Raw genomic sequence first — 22,074 nt, 5'->3', positions numbered from 1 at the left:
GAAGACGAGCTGCCATTAGCCAACACGTTGAAAGAGCGACCCGCTAGATAGGAGGCAAACCAGTTATAGATGGAGCCACAAAATCCGAGGTCATGAAGGGAATCCAAAAGAAGATCGTGATCAACCGTGTCAAAGGCTGTAGTAAGATCAAGGAGAATAAGAACGGAATAAAGGCCTTTAGACTTGGCGATAAGAAGATCATTGGTAATCTTAGTAAGGGCTGTTTCAGTGGAATGCAAAGGACGGAATCCAGATTGAAAAGGATCCAGAGCAGAGTTACTAGAAAGAAAATCAAGACAACGAGAGTAGACCACACGCTCCAGGATCTTTGAAACAAAAGGCAACAAAGAGACAGGTCGCTAGTTAGACAGAGAAAGCACATCAAGAGTAGATTTCTTGAGAATAGGAGAGACCGTAGCATGTTTAAAAGCAGAAGGAAATGAACCAGAGGACAAAGAAAAATTAATAATATTAAGCAAGGAAGGGAGGATAGCAGGGATAAGATTAATAAAGACCCGAGAAGGAATCGGATCACGAGAACAAGTGGAAGGCTTTGAAGAGCGCAGTATTGTAGACAGTTCATCAGCTGAGACCGAAGGGAATGCAGTTCTGTAAGGAACATGAAAAAGGCAGCTGAGAAGAGGGGAGACACCGAATAGGAACTAAGTTAGGAGAAACGAAATTGGAACGAGCCATAAGGAACAGATATGAGGAGAAAAGAATTTAGAGAAGAAAATGAGGAGAGAGAAATAGCAAGAAGCCGGAGAAGTAAAACAAGCGAAGAACAGCATTAAACAGAACAAGCCCGGCCACGACCAATAGCAAGTGGTCGCAAAACAAGAACAAGAAGGCAGGCACAGAAAAAAGCAAACAAGTAGGATATATAAAAGCAGTCACAGCGCTGAATAATAACCAAACACTGTAGAAGATCATGTCCTGAATCAGAAAGTAGCATAGACCGGTCCGAGGCTGGGGTTCTTCCTCTGAAGTAACAGTTCCGCTTGACCGGCATCGCGCCCACGGCAGAGAGCCTCAGGCCGAAAGCCCTTTGGCTCTCGTCCTTCGGTTCGCGCTGTAGGCTCGCGCCTCCAGCACCCAGAAGCCTTCTGTACCTGCAAGGGGGTGGGGCAGACAAACACTCAGCCACCAGGTCGTTTCACAGCAGCCCAGCACCCAGAAGCCTTCTGTACCTGCAAGGAGGCGGGGCAGACAAACACTCAGCCACCAGGTCCCACCGTTTTTCCTCCAAGGATCCCAAGGTGGCATACAGAATCCTCCTCCTCTTCCTTTTATCCACACAACAACAACCCTGTGTTGTTGGGCTCCAATTGAGCAAGATCTAAGCTGTTTCTTCCTATAGGGTGGTTTATGTCTATTCATGTCACTTGGCCCTTGATGTCCTTTGGCCGTCCAATTGGAGCAGGCCTTGATGGCTGCTTTGCCTGCTCCTGTCCCCTTTGCTGCTGCTTCCTTCCCATGGGGCAGTTCCATTGGAGCAGCCCCTACAATTCTGGGGGTGACTTTGTTGATCATCATACTAAACACTGCAACAAATTGTTCATATGTCATGGAGGATAAGGCTATGAATGGCTACTAGTCATCATGGCTGTGTATTACATCCAGTATCAGAGGCGGTATGTCTCTGAATAACAGTTGCTGGGGAGCGGGAGCAGGAGATGGTCTTGCGCTCATATCGTGATTGTGGGCTTCCTATAGTTATTCAGTTGCCCACTGTGGGAACGGAGTGCTGAATTAGATAGGCCCTTAGTTTGATCCAATGCAGCTTCCTTAGGGTTGTTGTTTTTTGTCAGCAGAGGGAAGGGTCTTAGAAAGCCTTGTGGTATTATAGCATCTTGACTAATAACAAAACAAAATGGGAAAGTGTGACGGTTGCAACTATAATATTCACTGTGCAGACAGGATCACAGCAGCGCCGGCTTGTCTGTTCAACTTTCAAAGCAGAGCATGGGGCAGCCAAAGTGGAAAGGAGCATGGAAGCTTGAAAGGGGGGATTCATTTTGAAACCCGTTTGATGTTGGTTAGCTATCTCCCTGTTCAAACACAGGTGTCTGGGACTTCCGGTAGCTCAGCTACTATAGCCAAAGTAAACATTGGCACAGGAGGGCTGGCCCATGCTATTTTTTTTATTCTACAAACGCAATATAGTGCCGGTGAAAAGTGCTGGGTTGACAGTTGCGGAGACTGAGGCCCTTTGTCTGTGTAGGGCACTGTGGGCCAGACATCCGCTCACACTGTTCTGTTGACATGTCTTATCCTCTGATCGCCGAGGGTCTGTCTGAAGGAAAAAGGGGGACATGTTCAGTCTTTAGTAGTGCCATCTTGTTCATAAGGACTTTTGCTGTGTTTCCTCCTCTTGAGTATCTTGCATCTGGCGCAATTGAATGTGCCCAGAAAGACCAGACGCACAAAATTGCTGAATGGGGCAGCTCTGAAGGCCTTTCTGCTTCAGTACAAAAGAAGAAAAAAGGAAAAATGTACTTGTCACTTATTGGCAAAGCAGGGTAGAAATTCTACCCCGAAATTCATTCAGGGAAAAATTCATTCAGTTTGTATTTTCAGGTGAGCTTTCTCAATTTTACACTTTTGAAGCAATATAATAACTGAAGCTAAATTATCTTACAAAATTCACACTTCCCCAAATTTTGCAGGGGAGTTCTCCATGAAGAATGCACACAAAAATGCCTGCAAATTATGGAGTTTTCATAAGTTTGGAACAAACCAAATTTGTGATTGGAAAATTCTCGAAGTGTGACAAACTAAGAGAAACTGAAATGGACCCCAGAAACTGCGCCTTTTCGCAGGGTCGGTTTACCATGGCTTTTCCAATTTTTCTGATGCCAACACAATGTTTCTTTCATCTGTCTCTGGTGGCTTCGATTTGGGGGCGTTCTTAGGGGCAGATCCCAGTACAGGGTAAGCCTGGGAACACAGGGGAGGGGGCAGGGGGTGGGCTTGGCAAGCCGAATCGCCACCAGCGCTGAGTTTTTTCCTGGCTGTCTAGCTTTCTCGATTCCACCTTACAGCAGTGATGCTGCAGGGTTTTAAGGGGGTCAGCATACAAAGTGGCGCCTTACCCCTCTTTATGTTATGCCTCTGCTGAAGGGATGCTGTACTTCTAGTGCTGCTGCTTTTTTAAAAAAATGCAGGGAAAATATTCTTTTCCTAGCTAGAAAACCTCGTGTCATTGTCATGTGGCATGTGGTTTGCATTCCAGGGTGGGGCATCAACTGGCTCTTGTTTGTGACGTCAGGTTACTCAACACCCTCCTCAGCCCAACTCTTACGCCAATTTGTGGATTTTATTTTTTGTCTCTCTGTTTTGAAATAGTTCTGTAGTCTGCTCTCGCAGTCTGCTTCTGCAGCAATGCAATGCTTATCTAATGCCCTGAGAATGAAGTTGTGTGCCCATGTAATGTAACTGTATGTAATGCATGCAAATTACACCAAATACATTGAGGCTGTATTGGCTAGATGTGAGACATCATCGGTTAGGGCTCAATGATAAGCCCTGACCCTGTACGCAGTATATTTAATTTGCATAATTATATCTGGTTATAGAGTGTGAATTCTTGTTCTCTCTTTTTTAATGCAAAACACTGCCTGCTTCCTTGGTGCAGGGTGTGGACAGGAGCTGAATCTTTCACTGGACTTGATCCCTTCAAAGTATGGCCTTTCCTCCATCAACAGGGGGTAGGGGTGGGTAGAGGCAGAGGGCACCATCACTTTCAGGGGCAATAGGCTTCATGGAGGATGGGCATGTGTGAAAAGGAGGGGTATGACTTTGAAGGTCACCTTCCCTCGCGAAATTGGCTAGAGGGAGAGTATAGAGACGTGAGATACATAGCATTTTCTATGGGCAAGTTATTTTTTGAGGGGGTCCATGCCACGACACAGGCTCTGAACACCAGACCTCACGGCTGCCACCACTTATTATGGGGTGACACAGGCTCTGAACACCAGACCCGGCTGAGGCTACTCCCTGCTCAAGCTAAGCACCACCGCTTGATACGCCTGAGGCAAGGGATAAGAACCACCTTCCTCCAAACTATGTGGAGAAAGGGGTTTAAAAGGGAGAATGGATTTTAATATATATAATAATGCGCTGTGAGTTATATCTGCTTAGGTGAATGATTGTCAGAGTGGGTGTTATATGTGTAAACGTAAGATGATAAATGCCAAACAGACACGTGGGACTTTTGTGGTAGTTTAAAAACAAAACAATCAAAATTTATTTTTAAAAGTTCATAAGCTTTGTTTCAAATAACATTTAAAAACCTTTTTGAAACCTTTCGTACAATCCGGTCACTCATCCACATTCGCGCTTTCCTTTTTCTCACACAATCACTCTTGAACTTTCTTTATTATCAGTATTGATTAATATACTTCCACTACGTGCACACCACACCCTAAAGACACCACGCACTACACTGACCCTCAAATTTCCCAGAACTTAAGTACCATAAACACAGAGAGCACTACAGACTCTAAGGCCACAGCTAACAAGTCTCCCTGAAAAGCTTTCCTGAAAAGAACCCTCAATCCCCTCAGTCCTTCCCTTATATATCACTCCTCCCCCCTCCCAAGACATTCTAACTCCGCCCACTCAGGCCAACATTCTAAAAACCACAGACTTACACACTGCAGACATACATTTGGAATTGACTTGTGGGGTGTAACGCCACAGTCTATACCCTAGCTCACCGTTAGAACAGTTGCTTTTTTATGTCTTAGGTCCCTCAAGCTCTGGCATCTTCAAGTAAACATAGCAGGGTTGGGGAAGGAATGAAATGAGGTCTTGATGAGTTATTGCCGCTGGCAGTCAGGACTAAAAGAACATCCAGTGATTTAACTCCATATAGCACACACCTCCTCTTATCAATACTCTAACAGAAATCTTGTCTTGGGAAGTGGCTCTTAGCTTAGGGCAGAAGGGAATTCTAAATGGCCCATAGTGACCCTGTTTGGACAACATACTACACCACAGTGGTTAAGCATTTTGAGCTAAACATTATGGCTTCACTTATCATCTGAACCATGACTTAGCATGTTGTGTAAACCTTTCCTGACCATGGTGGCTATATAACCATGGTTTAAGCATGCTAAGTAACCATTTGCTGCAAAAGTGTTAGCAGCCTGACCATGGCTTAGCATGTTGTCTGAACAGGACCAGTGCAGGAGAGCAGATAGGTCTGCCTGATTTAAATTAGCTTACTTAATATGGCGTGAGATTTGCTTGTTTGTTCCTAAAACAGCACCTTCAGTTGTAAAACACAATTGCAATCCCAGTTATCTGGGCTTAATCCCCATTGCAGTCTGGTTAAATGTATGTTGGATTATGGCCAGAGAGACTAAACATACATTATCATGGCAAATCCTGGTTAAACAGTCAAAGGGCCTCCAAAATTTGGAAGTCGATATGTAAATTGTCTAGGTCTAACTGTAGCTGATGCAATGCACATTGCTAGCAACAGATTCCTGTTTTGTTTTGTTTTGTTTAATATTTTTGATATAACAGGGGAGCTGTATATTGCTACATGTGCAGTAAAAATGATGTATGTCACCATGGTGCTATAAAGAGGGTAAGAAAATGTGGAAATAATGTTTTGTTTGTACTCCTATTTCCCAGTTTCTAACACAAGGTTCTTATCTCAAGATTATTATCATCACTGGGCAATAAAAGTTTAATCTATATCCTACTGTGTGAGCGGTAATGGGAAGGGAGGGGAGAGTGTTAATGTGTTAGATTTGGGGTTTTGGTCAAGTGAACTATAAGGATAAGGACCTGATTTCTGGTATAGGACTTGCTGTTGAAGGAAGGTGTACTAAATATAACCCGGGGGGGGGGGATCTGCTTACCCTACTTTATCATTAATAAAAAGTATTATTTCTATAAGCCACTTTCACTCAAATTGCATTATAATTTGCAATGTTAGTAGATGTAATATTGCAGATGATAGCCATGAGGACTAGAAACTTATTAAACTGAAAGTTGATATGCTCAGGAATGTAACAAAACACTGAGGAGACCGAAGTAAAAGCTGTATGTTGCTGAGCTCAGTCTTAAACTGTGCTGTGTAATTGCTTAACATTAAGCATAAGAAACAGGGATTCCAACACAATCATTCATATGCTTAATATTTTGCTCATTTCAAGTATCTCAGCACCAAAGTGCCTGACCTGAGCAGAATCGACCACAAAGAAGGTTACCAAAGTCGATTTGTGTTTCTTGTAGAAGGTTTTTCAATATTCTGGATGTAAGGGAAAACCATGAAAAAAATCCTGTCCAGCATGGTTTGGGAGGGTGATCCGTGGTTTGAAATGTACCAAACCTGAGAGGTGGAGGTTATCCTTCCCAAAAAGTGATAGGATATATGAAGTCTTCCAAAGAAGGCTGACAAGATAAGAAAAATGGTCAAGATAACAGAATGTGTTAATGATGAATACATCACACAATAGCTTAGATCAGACTTCATCAACCTGGTGCCTTCCAGATGTGTTGAACTACAGCCTCCAGCCTCCCCAGCCAGCATGGCCAATGGCTCTTGTGGCCCAACATGTCTGAAGGGTGCCAAGTTAGGGAAGGCTGCCCTAGATTTATAGTGTTTCTAAGACATTTGATCACCTTTTGGCTTCATTTTTGTCTAAGAATCAGAAAAGGAAAGACGATAAGCTTAGTGTGTTTTCATTGCAACTTGTTCCCCCTCCCCACAACTGACGCCTGGGGTCCCCACTCTCCCTTTCTTCTGCATCTGGTTTCTATTGTAGTTGTAAAATGAGGACATTTTGGCTGCCTGGCAGAACTAGCAGAAACTGTGTGACACCAGCTGCCTCTTCCAACTTCCAAGCCTAGAGAGTATGGTTTTAATTATAGTCGTAAGATGGTTGAGACATCCAGCTCCATCCCTCTTTATTCTTCACACACAAGTACTTTCCTTCTTCTTCCCCAACAAACTGAAATGTTCAGATTCACAATTCAAGAGTTTTCTGTTTAGGCTTCCATGCACGTCGTTGCAAAAGAAGGATTCTGCTGCATACTGTCAACATTTATTCACTTCCTTTTATGAAAAATAACTGTTCATTTGGTTGTGGTTCCTTGCCACAAAGGACCACTGCAGACAAATCATTACGAAATTACTTCCATTCTTATCATGTTACTATTTTATGTATTTATTTTTTACATTTACCCAATAGCTGGAGCTTTCTGGGCGGTTCCCAACAATTAAAACCGTAACATGCAACATAAGATACAATACAAAAATGTTTACTAGTTTATACCGTATTTCTTCGATTCTAAGATGCCATCGATTGTAAGACGCACACTAATTTCAGTTCCACCAACAGAAAAAAAGCTATGATTCTAAGAAAGAATAAATACACCCGTGATTCTAAGACGCACCCCGTTTTTAGAGATGTTTATATGGGGGGGGGGGGGAGTGCATCTTAGAATCGAAGAAATACGGTACTTTTTATACTTTTAGTGGTTTTAAATTTTGTACATCTGTTTTAATGTTCATTGTTTTTAACTTTTGTAAACCGCCCAGAGAGCTTTGGCTATGGGGTGGTATATAAATGTAATTAAATAAATAAATATATAAAACTACAACGTAAAATAAAAGTAAAAGTCAAGATAAAACCTAGCAGCAGTGTGAAGATTTAATACATCTTAACCCCGCCTTCCAATAGCACTCCCTAATGAGTCAGAGAACTCAGCTACTTCCGGATATCGGCTCCACTGAAAGAACTTGTGTGCTCTACATTCATACAGTCAATGCATTGAGAGCAGGAAATTGAGGCAGAAGCCTGTTCTTCTCCAGGGACTTGAGGTCAACGCTGTAATTTTTGGTCACAAGTGAAATGAATCCCTGTTGGAAATTTTTGGTTTGTGTGTGTGTGTGTGTGTGTGTGTGTGTTTTGACATCACAAACCCACGACATAGTCTGACAAAATAGGCTTGTTTTCTGTTCGGTAGAGTTCAAGGCCCAGGACAGCAGGAAATGGTGTGTGTAAAGTGTGGGAAGGGAGTTGGCTAAAGCAACGTGGGAAATGTAGAGCTGGAATGCCACATTGACATTACAGATCTAGGATCGGAGGTAAATTAGAAGGAAGGTGGGTAAGGGATAGTGGAAGCAAACCCTGAGTAAATTGGCATCAGGACCAGAATAACAAAGATAAGTTAAGTTGGAAAGGAACAGCCATGTGGATGAGTTAGAATTATGGCAGAGATAAGCAGGACTGGATTTTTAGTTTTTTTTAATTTTGTAACTCCTGGAATAAAGCAATTCTATTCCATCCAAAAATCGGGTATGGATTGCAAAATCTGGAATAGATTCAGAGATGGCATCTGTGCAGGGACCATGGTCGGATCTACACCAAGCAGGATATGACACTTCGAAAATGGTTTGAAAACTGTATATGGAGTGGCCCCTGGGCCCCAACATTTGTCAATACTTTTATAAACCATTTTAAAGCAGTAGTGTAGATCCTGCCTATAAGGCTGAGTGTGGGATATGGATTCCTCTAGTTACACAAGGCCTCGTCAGACTACAGCAGGCACGTTCTTTTGCCCTTGATGCTTTACCATGTTTGATGACATATGCTAGAGATCTCAGAGCTTGTACAGTGTAGTGAAGAAGACAATGGAGATTCCAGAGAGATTTACTATGGTTTGGATCCAGGATCTGCCTTCCATTGATGGAAGGGCTGTGCTCATGAATGGTGCCTTGGCCCAATTTTGGGGAAGCCCCCTCCCCACTACACCACAGCTCACATCATTCAGCAGCCCTCACCCCCAGCCCTGTATGTAGCATTTTCAATGGAAGGTCAACTTCTGCTAGCCCAATTGCACCAACCCCGGAAATTGGTAAACTGGACTTCCATTGAAGTTGAGCTTAAGTGAGTTTCTTCCTGAATTGGGCACCCCAAATTCTCGAAAGGAATGCTTCATTAGCATTCCTGCTGTTTTTATACTGTTGTTTTTATGTCTCTGATGGTTTTTAAATTTTGTATACTTTTAATGTTTACTGTTTTTAGCTTTTGTGAACTGCCCAGAGAGCTTCGGCTGTGGGGCGGTATATAAATGCAATAAAATAAAATAAATAAATAAATTCCAGATTACAACAGCTGAGCATGACAATGTTCACCAACCATATTGCTTGTTTCTAGCATCTGGTAGTCAATGGAACTATCTGTAAGCCTGCAAATCTGTCTGGTTTACACCAGAAATAGCAAAAGGGGAAATGCACGGAAGAATTTGAAAGGAAACTCAAGGAAAGAATTTGTGGATTCTGCCTGGCCCTTACCCTGTTCTGTGCCTTTGGAGGGTGAAGGAAAGTAGCTTTCTTCATTGTGTTTGTGGGAGGTTCATATACCCTGCTTAAGGGTGCTATTGACCTAAGTTGCTTCTTAAAACATGTCTGGCTTCCTATTGTAAACTTGCATGATATGGAATAATCCAATCAGAAAAAGATGACTTCCAACTATGTCAGATTTGTGACAGTTCTTTTGCTTTTTTAAGAGACACATTTCTCAGGTGACAGTTTTATGGACAGCAGAAGACTGGTGCATGTAGATCCTGTCACCGTGCAGAATATTTTTTACAGGATTTTAAGCTCTCAATCTGCAATTGTTTAGCTTCACCAGAGCTGACCTACCCCGTTTGTGAGGAAGCTCACATCTTGTTCTAAGGCTGCAGTTTACCAGAATCATGATTTGCCCAGATGATTTTCATTTGAAACATGTTCATTCAGCACACCCAGGACCTGCAACCTATAGGAACAACCTGCCCTAGTTCCTTGCCTGTCCATGCCACAGATGTGGGAAGTCATGGCTTTTAGCTGGATAGTATAAGCCACATATGGGAGAAGCAGCAATGTGAGTACAAAATTCTCACCACATCTCATATTTCCAGTGGTGCACAAAAACATGAACCTTGAGTGGGAGAAGCTACCTATGAGAACATCCACCAAAACCCTCTGTGCAGGTAGTCCTGCAAGACAAAAACTGTAATTGGGGAGGTACTGAATAAGTGAGGCATACTTATCCAATGAAGTATATAAGATATGTGCAGAATCAGATGTGCTCGGATCCAAGTTTTTCCCAGAAAGGTGACTTGTACAAGTAGCTTTGCATCAAGGAAGCCAACCTAGAAGCTTGTTTCAAAATATGATCATGCTCCATAGATTTGAGCATTCAAACAGAATGAATAATGTTAAGAATGAATATGATCAACAAAGGTTTCATCTGGCCACAGCCCATTTTAATTTTCCATACAGGCCCGTCCCTCCCATTAGGCAGATTGAGGCAAGCTGGAGAGACTGTGTATTTGTGGGGTGGGGCAGGGGGCAGCTGAGGCAGCCCAATGGCCATTCCTCCTGAGCCTCCCAGTCATTCCCCGGCTGTTGGAGAACAGAGCTGTGTGCGCCACATAGCTTGTCTTGCTTCCTCTAAACTAGCCTGCTGCTCTCAGGTATGGTGGAGAATTGCTAGCCCCTTTGGCTTCTGTACATCCAATGGGGAGGGTGCCATCTTGTCCTTTACCTCAGGCAAGAAAACCTCTTGTGCCAGCCCCCTGAGTACTTATTGCTAGAAAAATGCCACAGCAATTTTACTTGAAAAGGAAAGTGGGCTTTCAAGATAAGTTAGGGTGACCATATGAAAAGGAGGGCAGGGCTTCTGTATCTTTAACAGTTGTCCTGAAAAGGGAATTTCAGCAGGTGTCATTTGTATGCACGTAGCACCTGGTGAAATCCCCTCTTCATTACAACAGTTAAACCTGAAGGAGCCCTGCCCTCTTTTGTATCTGGTCACAGGGGCAGGGTCTTGCATCTTTAACTGCTTTGATGCAGAGGGATTTTCCCCAGGTGTTGCCTGCATACAAATGACTCCTGCTGAAATTCCCTTTTCTCAACAACTGTTAAAGATACAGAAGTCCTGTCCTCCTTTCCATATGGTCAGCCTTGATAAGTATTGCCTTGTAGGACCAGGCCAGGCTCTATTTAGCAGTCTGTTTCCAGCAGAAGCCAAGAAGATGTCTCTAGGAAATGTATCAGGAGGCCATGATGCTAGCCACCCTCTCTTCTTTATCTCCAGCATGCGGTATTCAGAGCCTGCTCCAGGTTTTGAAGGTCCTTGGGCAACACACCCTCCATGGGCCCTATCTCTCAGGGAGTCTACCTTCTCACCTCCATTGTCAACAGCTGCTATTGCTCCTCATCTTCTTTCTCATCACTGCTACCACTTGCTTGCTTAAGAGGCAGTGATCAAGTAGGCAGTAGCATCTACTGCTCCTACTTCTCACTACCATCATCTAAGTAGCCTACATCTAAGTAGGGATGTCGGAGGAATCCGTCCAGGGATTAAATTAGTGTATTTTATCCCTTTTGTTTTTAGTTTTTTAATGGTTGCTTTTATTGACTGGTTTCCCACAAGTTGGCCCGACTCAGTCTGCATCAAGTCAGACCAGCTTGCGGATTTTTCTGTGTGTGTTTTTTTTAAAAAAATAATTAGGTAAATAGAAATGTGTGCAGATTGCAAGCATAGTTTGCATAAATTGCTCAATTTGCAGCTGAAAATTGTGTAAATTATGTAATTTGTGGTTGAAGTTTGCATAAATTGTGCAAATTGCTCTTTGCAATTTGTTGTTGTTGTTCATTCGTTCAGTCGTTTCCGACTCTTCGTGACTTCATGGACCAGCCCACGCCAGAGCTTTCTGTCGGCCGTCGCCACCCCCAGCTCCCCCAAGGTCAAGTCTGTCACCTCCAGAATATCATCCATCCATCTTGCCCTTGGTCGGCCCCTCTTCCTTTTGCCTTCCACTTTCCCTAGCATCAGCCTCTTCTCCAGGGTATCCTGTCTTCTCATTATGTGGCCAAAGTACTTCAGTTTTGCCTTTAATACCATTCCCTCAAGTGAGCAGTCTGGCTTTATTTCCTGGAGTATGGACTGGTTTGATCTTCTTGCAGTCCAAGGCACTCTCAGAATTTTCCTCCAACACCACAGTTCAAAAGCATCTATCTTCCTTCACTCAGCTTTCCTTATGGTCCAGCTCTCGCAGCCATAGGTTACTACGGGGAATACCATTGCTTTAACTATGCGGACCTTTGTTGTCAGTGTGGTGTCTCTGCTCTTAACTATTTTATCCAGATTTGTCATTGCTCTCCTCCCAAGAAGTAAACGTCTTCTGATTTCCTGGCTGCAGTCAGCGTCTGCAGTAATCTTTGCGCCCAGAAATACAAAGTCTGTCACTGCCTCCACGTTTTCTCCCTCTATTTGCCAGTCACCAATCAAGCTGGTTGCCATAATCTTGGTTTTTTTGAGGTTTAACTGCAGCCCAGCTTTTGCACTTTCTTCTTTCACCTTTGTCATAAGGCTCCTCAGCTCCTCCTCGCTTTCAGCCATCAAAGTGGTGTCATCTGCATATCTGAGATTGTTAATGTTTCTTCCTGCGATTTTAACTCCAGCCTTGGATTCGTCAAGCCCAGCACGTCGCATGATGTGTTCTGCATACAAGTTGAATAGGTAAGGTGAGAGTATACAACCCTGCCGTACTCCTTTCCCAATCTTAAACCAGTCCGTTGTTCCGTGGTCTGTTCTTACCGTTGCTACTTGTTCATTATACAGATTCCTTAGGAGGCAGACAAGATGACTTGGTATCCCCATACCACCAAGAACTTGCCACAGTTTGTTATGATCCACACAGTCAAAGGCTTTAGAATAGTCGATAAAACAGAAATAGATGTTTTTCTGGAACTCCCTGGCTTTCTCCATTATCCAGCGGATATTGGCAATTTGGTCTCTAGTTCCTCTTCCTTTTCTAAACCCAGCTTGTACATCTGGCAATTCTCGCTCCATGAATTGCTGGAGTCTATCTTGCAGGATCTTGAGTATTACCTTGCTGGCATGTGAAATAAGTGCCACTGTGCGATAGTTGGAACATTCTTTAGTGTTTCCCTTTTTTGGTATGAGGATATAAGTTGATTTTTTCCAGTCTGATGGCCATTCTTGTGTTTTCCAAATTTGCTGGCATATTGCATGCATCACCTTGACAGCATCATCTTGCAATATTTTAAACAGTTCAGCTGGGATACCGTCGTCTCCTGCTGCCTTGTTATTAGCAATGCTTCTTAAGGCCCATTCAACCTCACTCTTCAGGATGTCTGGCTCTAACTCACTGACCACACCGTCTGAGCTATCCCCGCTATTATTATCCTTCCTATACAGATCTTCCGTATATTCTTGCCACCTTTTCTTGACCTCTTCTGTTTCTGTTAGGTCCTTGCCATCTTTGTTTTTGATCATACCCATTTTTGCCTGGAATTTACCTCCGATGTTTCTAATTTTCTGGAAGAGGTCTCTTGTCCTTCCTATTCTATTGTCTTCTTCCACTTCCGCACATTGCTTGTTTAAAAATAATTCCTTATCTCTTCTGGCTAACCTCTGGAATTTTGCATTTAATTGGGCATATCTCCCCCTATCACTGTTGCCTTTTGCTTTCCTTCTTTCTTGGGCTACTTCCAGTGTCTCAGCAGACAGCCATCTTGCCTTCTTGGTTTTCTTTTTCTTTGGGACATTTTTTGTTGCCACCTCTTGGACAATGTTGCGAACTTCTGTCCATAGTTCTTCCGGGACCCTATCTACTAAATCTAGTCCCTTAAATCTATTCTTCACTTCCACTGCATATTCATTAGGAATATTAGTGAGCTCATATCTAACTGATCTGTGGGTCTTCCCTATTCTCTTTAGTGTGATTCTAAATTGTGCAATAAGAAGTTTGTGATCTGAACTACAGTCAGCTCCAGGTCTTGTTTTTACTGTCTGTATAGATGTCCGCCACCTTTAGCTGCAAAGGATGTAGTCAATCTGATTTTGGTGTCAGCCATCTGGTGAAGTCCATGTATAAAGCCGTCTTTTTGGTTGTTGGAAGAGAGTGTTTGTTATGCACAGTGAGTTGTCCTGGCAGAATTCTATCAGCCTATGTCCCGCTTCATTTTGTTCTCCTAGACCATGCTTACCTGTAATTCCAGATGTCATTTGACTGCCCACTTTAGCATTCCAGTCTCCTGTAACGAAAATAACATCTCTTTTTGGTGTATTATCCAGTAGGTACTGCAGATCTTCATAGAACTGATCTACTTCTGCTTCTTCAGCATCTGTGATTGGGGCATATATTTGGATCACTGTGATGTTAAATGACTTACCCTGAATTCGAACTGAGATCATTCTATCATTTTTTGAATTGTATCCAAGCACTGCTTTAGCCATTTTATTATTAATTATGAAGGCTACTCCATTTCTTCTGTGATCCTCTTGTCCACAGTAGTAGATCTGGTGTTGATCTGATGTGAAGTGGCCCATTCCAGTCCATTTCAGTTCACTGACACCCAATATATCTATATTTAATCTTGACATCTCACCAATAACCACATCCAATTTGCCCTGGCTCATAGATCTTACATTCCAGGTTCCTATGGTGTGTTGATCTTTAGAACATCGGATTCGTCGTTCACCACTAGCACCGTCGGCTGCTAGCCATCCTTTCGGCTTTGAGCTAGCTGCGTCATCACATCTGTGGCTAGTTGAACTTATCCTCTGTTCCTCCCCAGTAGCATTTTGACCATCTTCCGACCTGGGGGTCCCATCTTCCGATGGTATACCGACATATCTCTGGTTGTACTTGTCCATTTAGTTTTCATGGCAAGAATACTGGGGTGGGTTGCCATTACCTTCCCCAGGGATCGTATTTAGTCTGACCTCTCTGCCATGACCTTCCCGTCTTGGGTGTCCCTTCACGGTTTAGCTCATGGCATTCTTGAGGTGCTCAAGCTCCAGCACCACGACAAGGTAACGATCTCCTTTGCTGGAGTTGCAATTTGTACCTGATTCTATTTACAACATTTAAAAAGCAAAAAATAAAAAATAAAACATTGAGAGTGTTCCCAGATTTTGGGGAAGCCCCGTGTGCGAGCCATGTTGGATGCTCACTGGCAGTATGTCGAGTTAAAAAAGCAGATGGATTCCACAGTGACAGACATCCCAGCATATAAGTTGGAAAGAAAAGCCATCTTGAAGTTTCTTTTTCAATTTGCACTCATAGAAGGCTGCTGCAGCTATAGTTATGTTGCCCTCCCTGCCAATACATTTGGAGGGGGTAGAATTGTAATCTTTATTAACGTAATTTATTTTTGAATCACTACTCCACTGCTGGCGGTGACTTATAATAAGGCCACAAAAGGAATAAAATGCAACCATTAAAAAACTAAAAACAAAGCAGTTAAAATACATTAATTTCAAAAGAACAGGGGAACCCTCTAAAATCAAGGAGCATATTCATCATCAGTAGAAATGTATAGTTTTAAGCATCTAAAGGCCAGTAACAAGGGAGCCACCCTAAGCTCCCTGGGGAGGAAACTCCACAGCCAATTAACTAGTTAAAGTGAATTAATACCTGCATTGTGCCTTTGTAGTCTCTGTTCATCATCCTTTACCTACTATAAGAATAATGATCTTGTTGTGTAAAGGCAATGGAATCTGATGTCTCCTGGGAAAGATCTCTTCCCTTTTGCTTAACACTCCCTTTCCTTCTTTTAGTCCCTGCAGTGCTGAAGAGCTGCGCAGAGTTTATTGAGACCCACGGAATTGTGGACGGCATCTACCGGCTTTCTGGAGTGACATCCAACATTCAAAAACTGAGGTGAGGCGAATGAAAAAAAAATGCAAGAGAGGTTTGAGGTTGAGGATGGATTGTGAAAGAGCAGCTTGCAGACCCATGGATTGAACCTGGCTCATTGTGGGTAAAAAGGTAGTAATGGGGCTGTAGAGAATAAACTGGAGGATAATCTTAGGAGCCACCTTAAAGCTCATTGTTCACAGCAAGAGCTATGTCATCTGAACGTTATAGGGCTTTTTTAAAGAAAGGGTTAGTTGTTTCTGTTATATTCAATGTTAATAATGTGGGCTATTGTTTGCTATTGGAAAACCCTGCTTTGAAGATGGATTCTAGATCATAGTCAGAAGTCATGTTTTTAGGAATCATGCAAATCCTGTGCTTTTAAAGCTCATTCAGTTATTGTTGAGAATATAATCAGACACACACATCCTGGTTTATATGCGTCAGGCTATGCCAGTAAGTCTTGGCTTTATGGTCTTTCACCACATAGAATGGTGAGTGTAAACGAAGACCTGTGTAGGTATATTGCAAGTTAAGCCCCACTTCTGCATTTTGCCTGCTGCAAGAAAGGTTATATAGGTTGTGTGGGTGATGCCTACTTCCATATGGATATACACATGTCCTTCCTCTCGAAACATTTTATGCAGAGCTTGCGTGGGAAGATGCACAAGATGAAAGACTTTCTCCTGCAAACCACCATGTGTGCAATGGGGCCTTCTGGGAATTCGCCCTATCAGAACATTGCAAAATTATGTCCACTAGTTCAGCTGTGGCTTATAATAGAACAGCTTCATGCAAATGGCATTTAAAACACGTAAATTATGGGAAATGAGAATATGCAGAATCCGTACAGCCCTCAAGGTTATGATAGGTTTCCATGGTGATCTTTGGTGCTGAATAGGTTCCCCATCACTGAGGTAATACATTATCAAATCTTTGCCACCCAGTCAGTACCCTTTTTGGTTTTTTGCCTTGCCTTTGTCTATGACAGAAATTCGGACACGTATTGTTTCCATCTTGTTCTGCTGATTAACTCTACGATGCCTCTGTTGTTTCAGGCAAGAGTTTGGCTCAGACCAATGCCCAGACCTGACAAGGGAAGTTTACCTTCAAGACATTCACTGTGTGGGGTCACTCTGCAAATTATACTTCAGGGAGCTACCCAACCCCCTTCTCACATATGAACTTTACAAGAAATTCACGGTGAGACATTTTCCTCCTTGTTTCCTGCCTGGCTAGGGCTGCTACAGTTTTGGACGCACTCCATTAGGGTATGCGTATGTAAAAGAAAAAGACAGCAGGGGATGGGTGGAATGGGGCGCGTGCAGAAAAGACCATTCATCATTTTTGTCGTTTTCTATGTTTCCTTGTTTGCTCGCCTTTCTTCTTCAGTCTTGGTTCTTTCTGCATTTCATTCCTTGCTTATTTCCAGACCTTAATCTAAATCAGGTTTAAACCCAGGAACTCATTTTCTGTTATTATCCCCCAAATTTGAGAGATAATAATAAAGTAAGGAATGTCTTTGTGTATGTGCAGAGCGCTTTCCTCTCATCGCTGCTGGATCTACATCTTGTGTCAAGCCATTAAAATCCCATCATGGTACACTAGATCCCTCTTGCGCATTTATAGTTGGTAGGACACACCCTGACATTTGTTGCAGTATTTTGGATAATGTCAAATAAAAGCTAAAAATAACACCATGAATGCGGTATATGGAATGTATAATGTGCTCCAACAGTTATCAGTGCACTTCAGTTCCCCTATAGTGGTGTAGTTTATTTATTTATTGCATTTCTATGCCGCCCAATAGCCGAAGATCTCCAGGCGGTTCACAAAAGATATAGGCCTCATCTACACCAAGCAGGATATTCCACTATGAAAGCGGTATATAAAAGGCCGGAGCCACACTACTGCTTTATAGCGGTATTGAAGTACACTGACAACTGCTGGGGCCCATTGACAAGTACCATATACCTCTGTCATACCACTTTCATAGTGTTATATCCAGCTTGGTGCGGATGTGCCATGGGCCCCAACAGTTGTCAGTGCACTTCAGTACCACTATAAAGCAGTATTGAAGATCCTGCAGTGCACTCCAATACTGTTATAAAGCAGTAGTGTGGCTCCTGCCTTTTATATACTGCTTTCATACTGCTTTTGTAGTGCAATATCCTGCTTGGTGTAGATGAGCCCATAGCTTCAACTAGCTCCCCACACAGCAGGCATTAGAGTTTCCCACACAGCAGGAATGAGGGTTTCCTAGACAGACAGCATAACTTCCTGGCATAACTTAAGAGCCCAAGGACCTCTTGGTTTACATGTTAGCCAGTGCTTATTTCCACCTTTCAGCTCACCCTGTCCCTTTGGATTGGCCATAGCTCAGTGGAAGAGCACTTGCGTTGCATGCATACAGTTCCAGCTTCAGTCCCTGACTTCAGTCTCTGTGGGGATCTCACCGTGAATGCTCCCATACTGAAAACCTTTGACAAACAAGTAAAGGCTGGGGCCTTAACCAGACCTTCATAGTGTGTGGGTTGGCACACCAAAATTCCCCCTTTCCTTCCAACAACAACAACAACAACAACAACATAAGAAGTGCCCTGCTGGATCAGACCAAGGATCCATCTAGTCCAGCACTCTGTTCACACAGTGGCCAACCAGCCATCGGCCAGGGATGAACAAGCAAGACATGGTCCAACAGCACCCTCCCACCCATGTTCCCCAGCAACTGGTGCATACAGGCTTACTGCCTTGAATACTGGAGATAGCACAATAACAATAATAATACAATTTTTGAGTTGCCCTATAGCCAAACCTCTCAGGGCACCATACACAGTAAAATAAAAATCAATATAATGAACGATAAAACCCAATAATAAAATACATTAAAATAGTAATTTAAAAGCAGCAATGAACAACCAGCACCTAAAAACAGAGACGATTTTATAATGCAATACACATATTTCATCACACTATCATCAGGCAACATATATGGTTGTGTGAATTGACTCTGTTTTCTTAACTGGGATTGGTGCTCCTCAAGCATGCCAAGGTAAGTACTGTTCCAGCTTATATTGGTGTGTTTGTCTTCCATGCCCAATCTAAGAGCCCAATGGCATGCCTGGGCATGGAAGAGGTGCCAGGGCCACTGAGATCATCAGCTGGTTAGCACAGGGCCACCTGGAAGCTGTGAGCCAACTGGACTTCATGCTCTGCTACTGAAGGCTATGATTGGGCCAGACCAAGAAGCCCTAGAATAGGCCTAAACATCATCTCTGTCAAAGCTGAGGATGCTGTTTGGAGCCCACTTGAATACTTAGGCAAATCTCCTTTGTACGAAACTAAATTTGAGGAAAGACAGGGTTCCTTTCTGAGCACATGGCACAGGCAACCAGCCCACCAATCCTCTGTCATGGTTTCTTTTTGCTATATTGCCCTGCCATTCTATACCTAAGTCACAGACATCTCTATAGCTTAGAGATGTTCACAGATGTTATATGTTAGAGATGTTATATGTTCACATATAGCTTAGATGTTCACAGACATCTCTATAGCTTAGCGCTGCTGCTTTTTTTAAAAAAACTTTGTAAATCAGAGGTATGGAGCACACAGCCCAGAAGTGGGCAGCACGGGCTAAAGCATTGCAATAAAGGACTATCTGCAATTTAGTGCTATGAATGTTTTTTTAAAAATCATTTGAGTAAGTGGAAGTCCGTAGAATAATGGGCACAATGGATCAGTGCAAAAACAAAGATTAAACCAACAAACATCAGACATGTTGGCAACCAGAATCTTCTTCAGTGACCATTAGTGAAAATTCAAGATGGAAATTTCCATTTTTAACAATGTCCCAAGCAGGACATGTGTGTAATTTGCCTTTTTTAAATTTATTTTTTACTTTCATTCTTCTTAGACCAATGGATTCTTATTATCATTTTATCAGCCAAGGGTTTTACTGTCACCTAATCCATTGCAAAGTGGGTGAAAGCAGCATATTTCTGTGTTGCAGCTACATTCCCCTCCCAATTTAACCTGAACTTAATGAGTCAAGGTGCAGAGCAGTGGAAAATCAGGTTCAAAATTATCATGCCATGAATGCAGAGGTGTAGGTGGAAACTGTCCAAGCAGAAATCTCCCAAGAATGTAAATCTAATGACTTCATTCTGAAGCTTGGGGGTGGTGGGCAGGGGATGGATCAGCATGAGTATAGCTCCAAAGTTGAGTATTATGTATGTCTATAGCTTCAAAGTTGTGAGCAGTCTGGAAGAGCTGTAAGGATATGACAGAAGTTCCATTGCAAAAAAAATGAACTATTTTGGATTCTGAAATAGACTTAAGTATGCTAGAGAATGTCAACCAAAATGTCATCAATAGAGGACAGTATGGACGTCTGACCGTAGTGTTCAGATTGGAATCAGATGTCTTCTCGGTCAGCAATTTGCAGAGTAGAGTCCAAATGTGGTTCACTTTTGATGCTATTTGCCTGATCACCTCCTAAAAGATTCAAAGGGATCTCAGAGCTAAGGACATAGTTAGAGCTCTGCTGCCTCCTCCTATTCTCTACTTTGGAGATGTTCTGCCACTAGGCTCAAAATTCTTTCTTAGTATGATTGACTACACAGTGCATCCACATTTCACATTATGAATATTCCTCCCATAGGCTCCTTAGTGCACCAGTGCCCTTTCTTGGGCACATCCCCATATCACTACTGACTTGGCCAGAAGAGTGTGTCAGCCTGGAATCTCCAACAAGATGCCTGCAGGCACTTCTCTTGGTACCGTGCAGGTTCCCTGTCTATCTTGATTTTTATTTTATTTTTTAAAAAAATTTAAAAACCAAATCAACTGGGAGGCTGGCATATTGCAAAATTAAGGGTTGCTCTCCAGCACCATCTTTATTTAGGTTCAAAAGTCTGGGGCAAGTTACATTTCTTTTAGTATTAACATTTGCCTACTTGGAAATGAGTTTTCATAGCCATTGGCCATAACTATTATGGCAGCCATTTTATGAATGGGAAAGCCCTCCATGGCAACCATTTTGTGAGCACACCTGCAACACTCACTCAAAATTCCAAATGTGCCCTCTGATCCAAAATTGTTGGGTACCAATCCCTGGTGTAAACTGTCTCATACACCATACAACTACAGGCTCCATCTGTCATGCACATGACACTATCTCATCTCAATGCTGCCTGTTCTGTCAACCAAGGTTTTAAAGGGTTTTATATCAATATCGGTTTTCCAATATCATAATTTATTATTAACAAACATGCCTAAAATATCCTACTTGTTAAACATAGAATAAAAACAAAGGTCCACAATCTCCAACCAGCTGTCCAGGGCTGTGGCCATCCCCTCCTGAGTCTGCAGAGTTTGCTTTTACATTACCTACCTACATTGCTTGCCTAGTACATTCAGTCCCTAGATCTGTAAAATGGGATTAATCATAAGGACCTATCTCACTGTGCTCTTGTGAGAAGAATATGGATTGCTGAACACTAGAAATTATGTAGACCTTATGTGGGAAGCAGAATGCACAACCTCTGTCAAATCTTATAATTACATTCCTAAGGTGCTCATTAGTGCCAGTATTTACAATCTTACACTGCACAAATCACACTAACTGTGTACCTCAGCCTCATTATGATAGTTAATATTTAATACCCCATAGATTTCGGTTACCCTACGTCCCAACACACTTTATAAGAGAGCTATTGAAAACACCGTTAATTATGTCAGTGTTTTCCTTTTTGCGATGCTCATAAAATACTGGGTTGTACCCAAGTTTTCTCTAATTTAAGTCCCATTCATTTCAATGGGTCTTCTTTAAATAGGACCTGCATTTGATACAACCTAATACATTTATTTACATTTAATTTTTCTTCCTTTTGCTTCTTCTCATTTTAGCAAGCCTATTAGGTTTTGAAAATGAATGAAAGGATTTTTTGATGCTATAAACAAAAGTTTATTTTTGCAAGTAAGAGCTTGTTCGTGGGCAGTTTGTTCACTAATATGAGGTGTTCACCATGAGCTTCAATTAAGCAAGTGTTGTGTCTTCATTTTTATCCGTATTTGACGAGGTGAATCATTGATCTGATTCCGTATCAGAAGAGTCCCCCACTACTGTGTTGTAAGGAAAGTGCTAATGTGCTATGATAAATTAGTTAGAAACTCCAAAGTATCCACCCACAACAGCGCGGAGGCAGACCATGTAAGGGTAGCTTTATGAGTCACATATGATTGACCTCTAATCACCACTGGTGCAGAGAAGCACCAGAAATACATGCCCTCAGCAGTGACTGCCTTCTGAGTGTCTGCATGAGTCACTGAATCCAGATTTAGTGGCATACAACAGAGCTGGCAGAAGTAGACTGCCTCCTGCCCACAGCA

At 42.5% G+C, this 22,074-nt stretch overlaps 1 protein-coding gene across 1 annotated transcript in view; it reads left to right on the top strand.

Moving 5' to 3' along the window:
* Positions 1 to 22,074, top strand: part of ARHGAP31 (Rho GTPase activating protein 31) — a 126,143-nt gene that overhangs the window by 63,499 nt on the left and 40,570 nt on the right. The window contains exons 2-3 of the mRNA XM_063126944.1: positions 15,606 to 15,708; positions 16,743 to 16,887. Of these exons, the coding sequence (XP_062983014.1) occupies positions 15,606 to 15,708; positions 16,743 to 16,887 (248 nt within the window). The remainder of the gene's footprint in view (positions 1 to 15,605; positions 15,709 to 16,742; positions 16,888 to 22,074) is intronic.

The sequence above is a fragment of the Elgaria multicarinata genome, chromosome 5 (assembly GCF_023053635.1).
Source record: "Elgaria multicarinata webbii isolate HBS135686 ecotype San Diego chromosome 5, rElgMul1.1.pri, whole genome shotgun sequence".
Lineage (NCBI taxonomy): Eukaryota > Metazoa > Chordata > Lepidosauria > Squamata > Anguidae > Elgaria > Elgaria multicarinata.
Note: the sequence above shows the minus strand (reverse complement) of the source record. Positions and strands in the feature narration are given on the sequence as shown.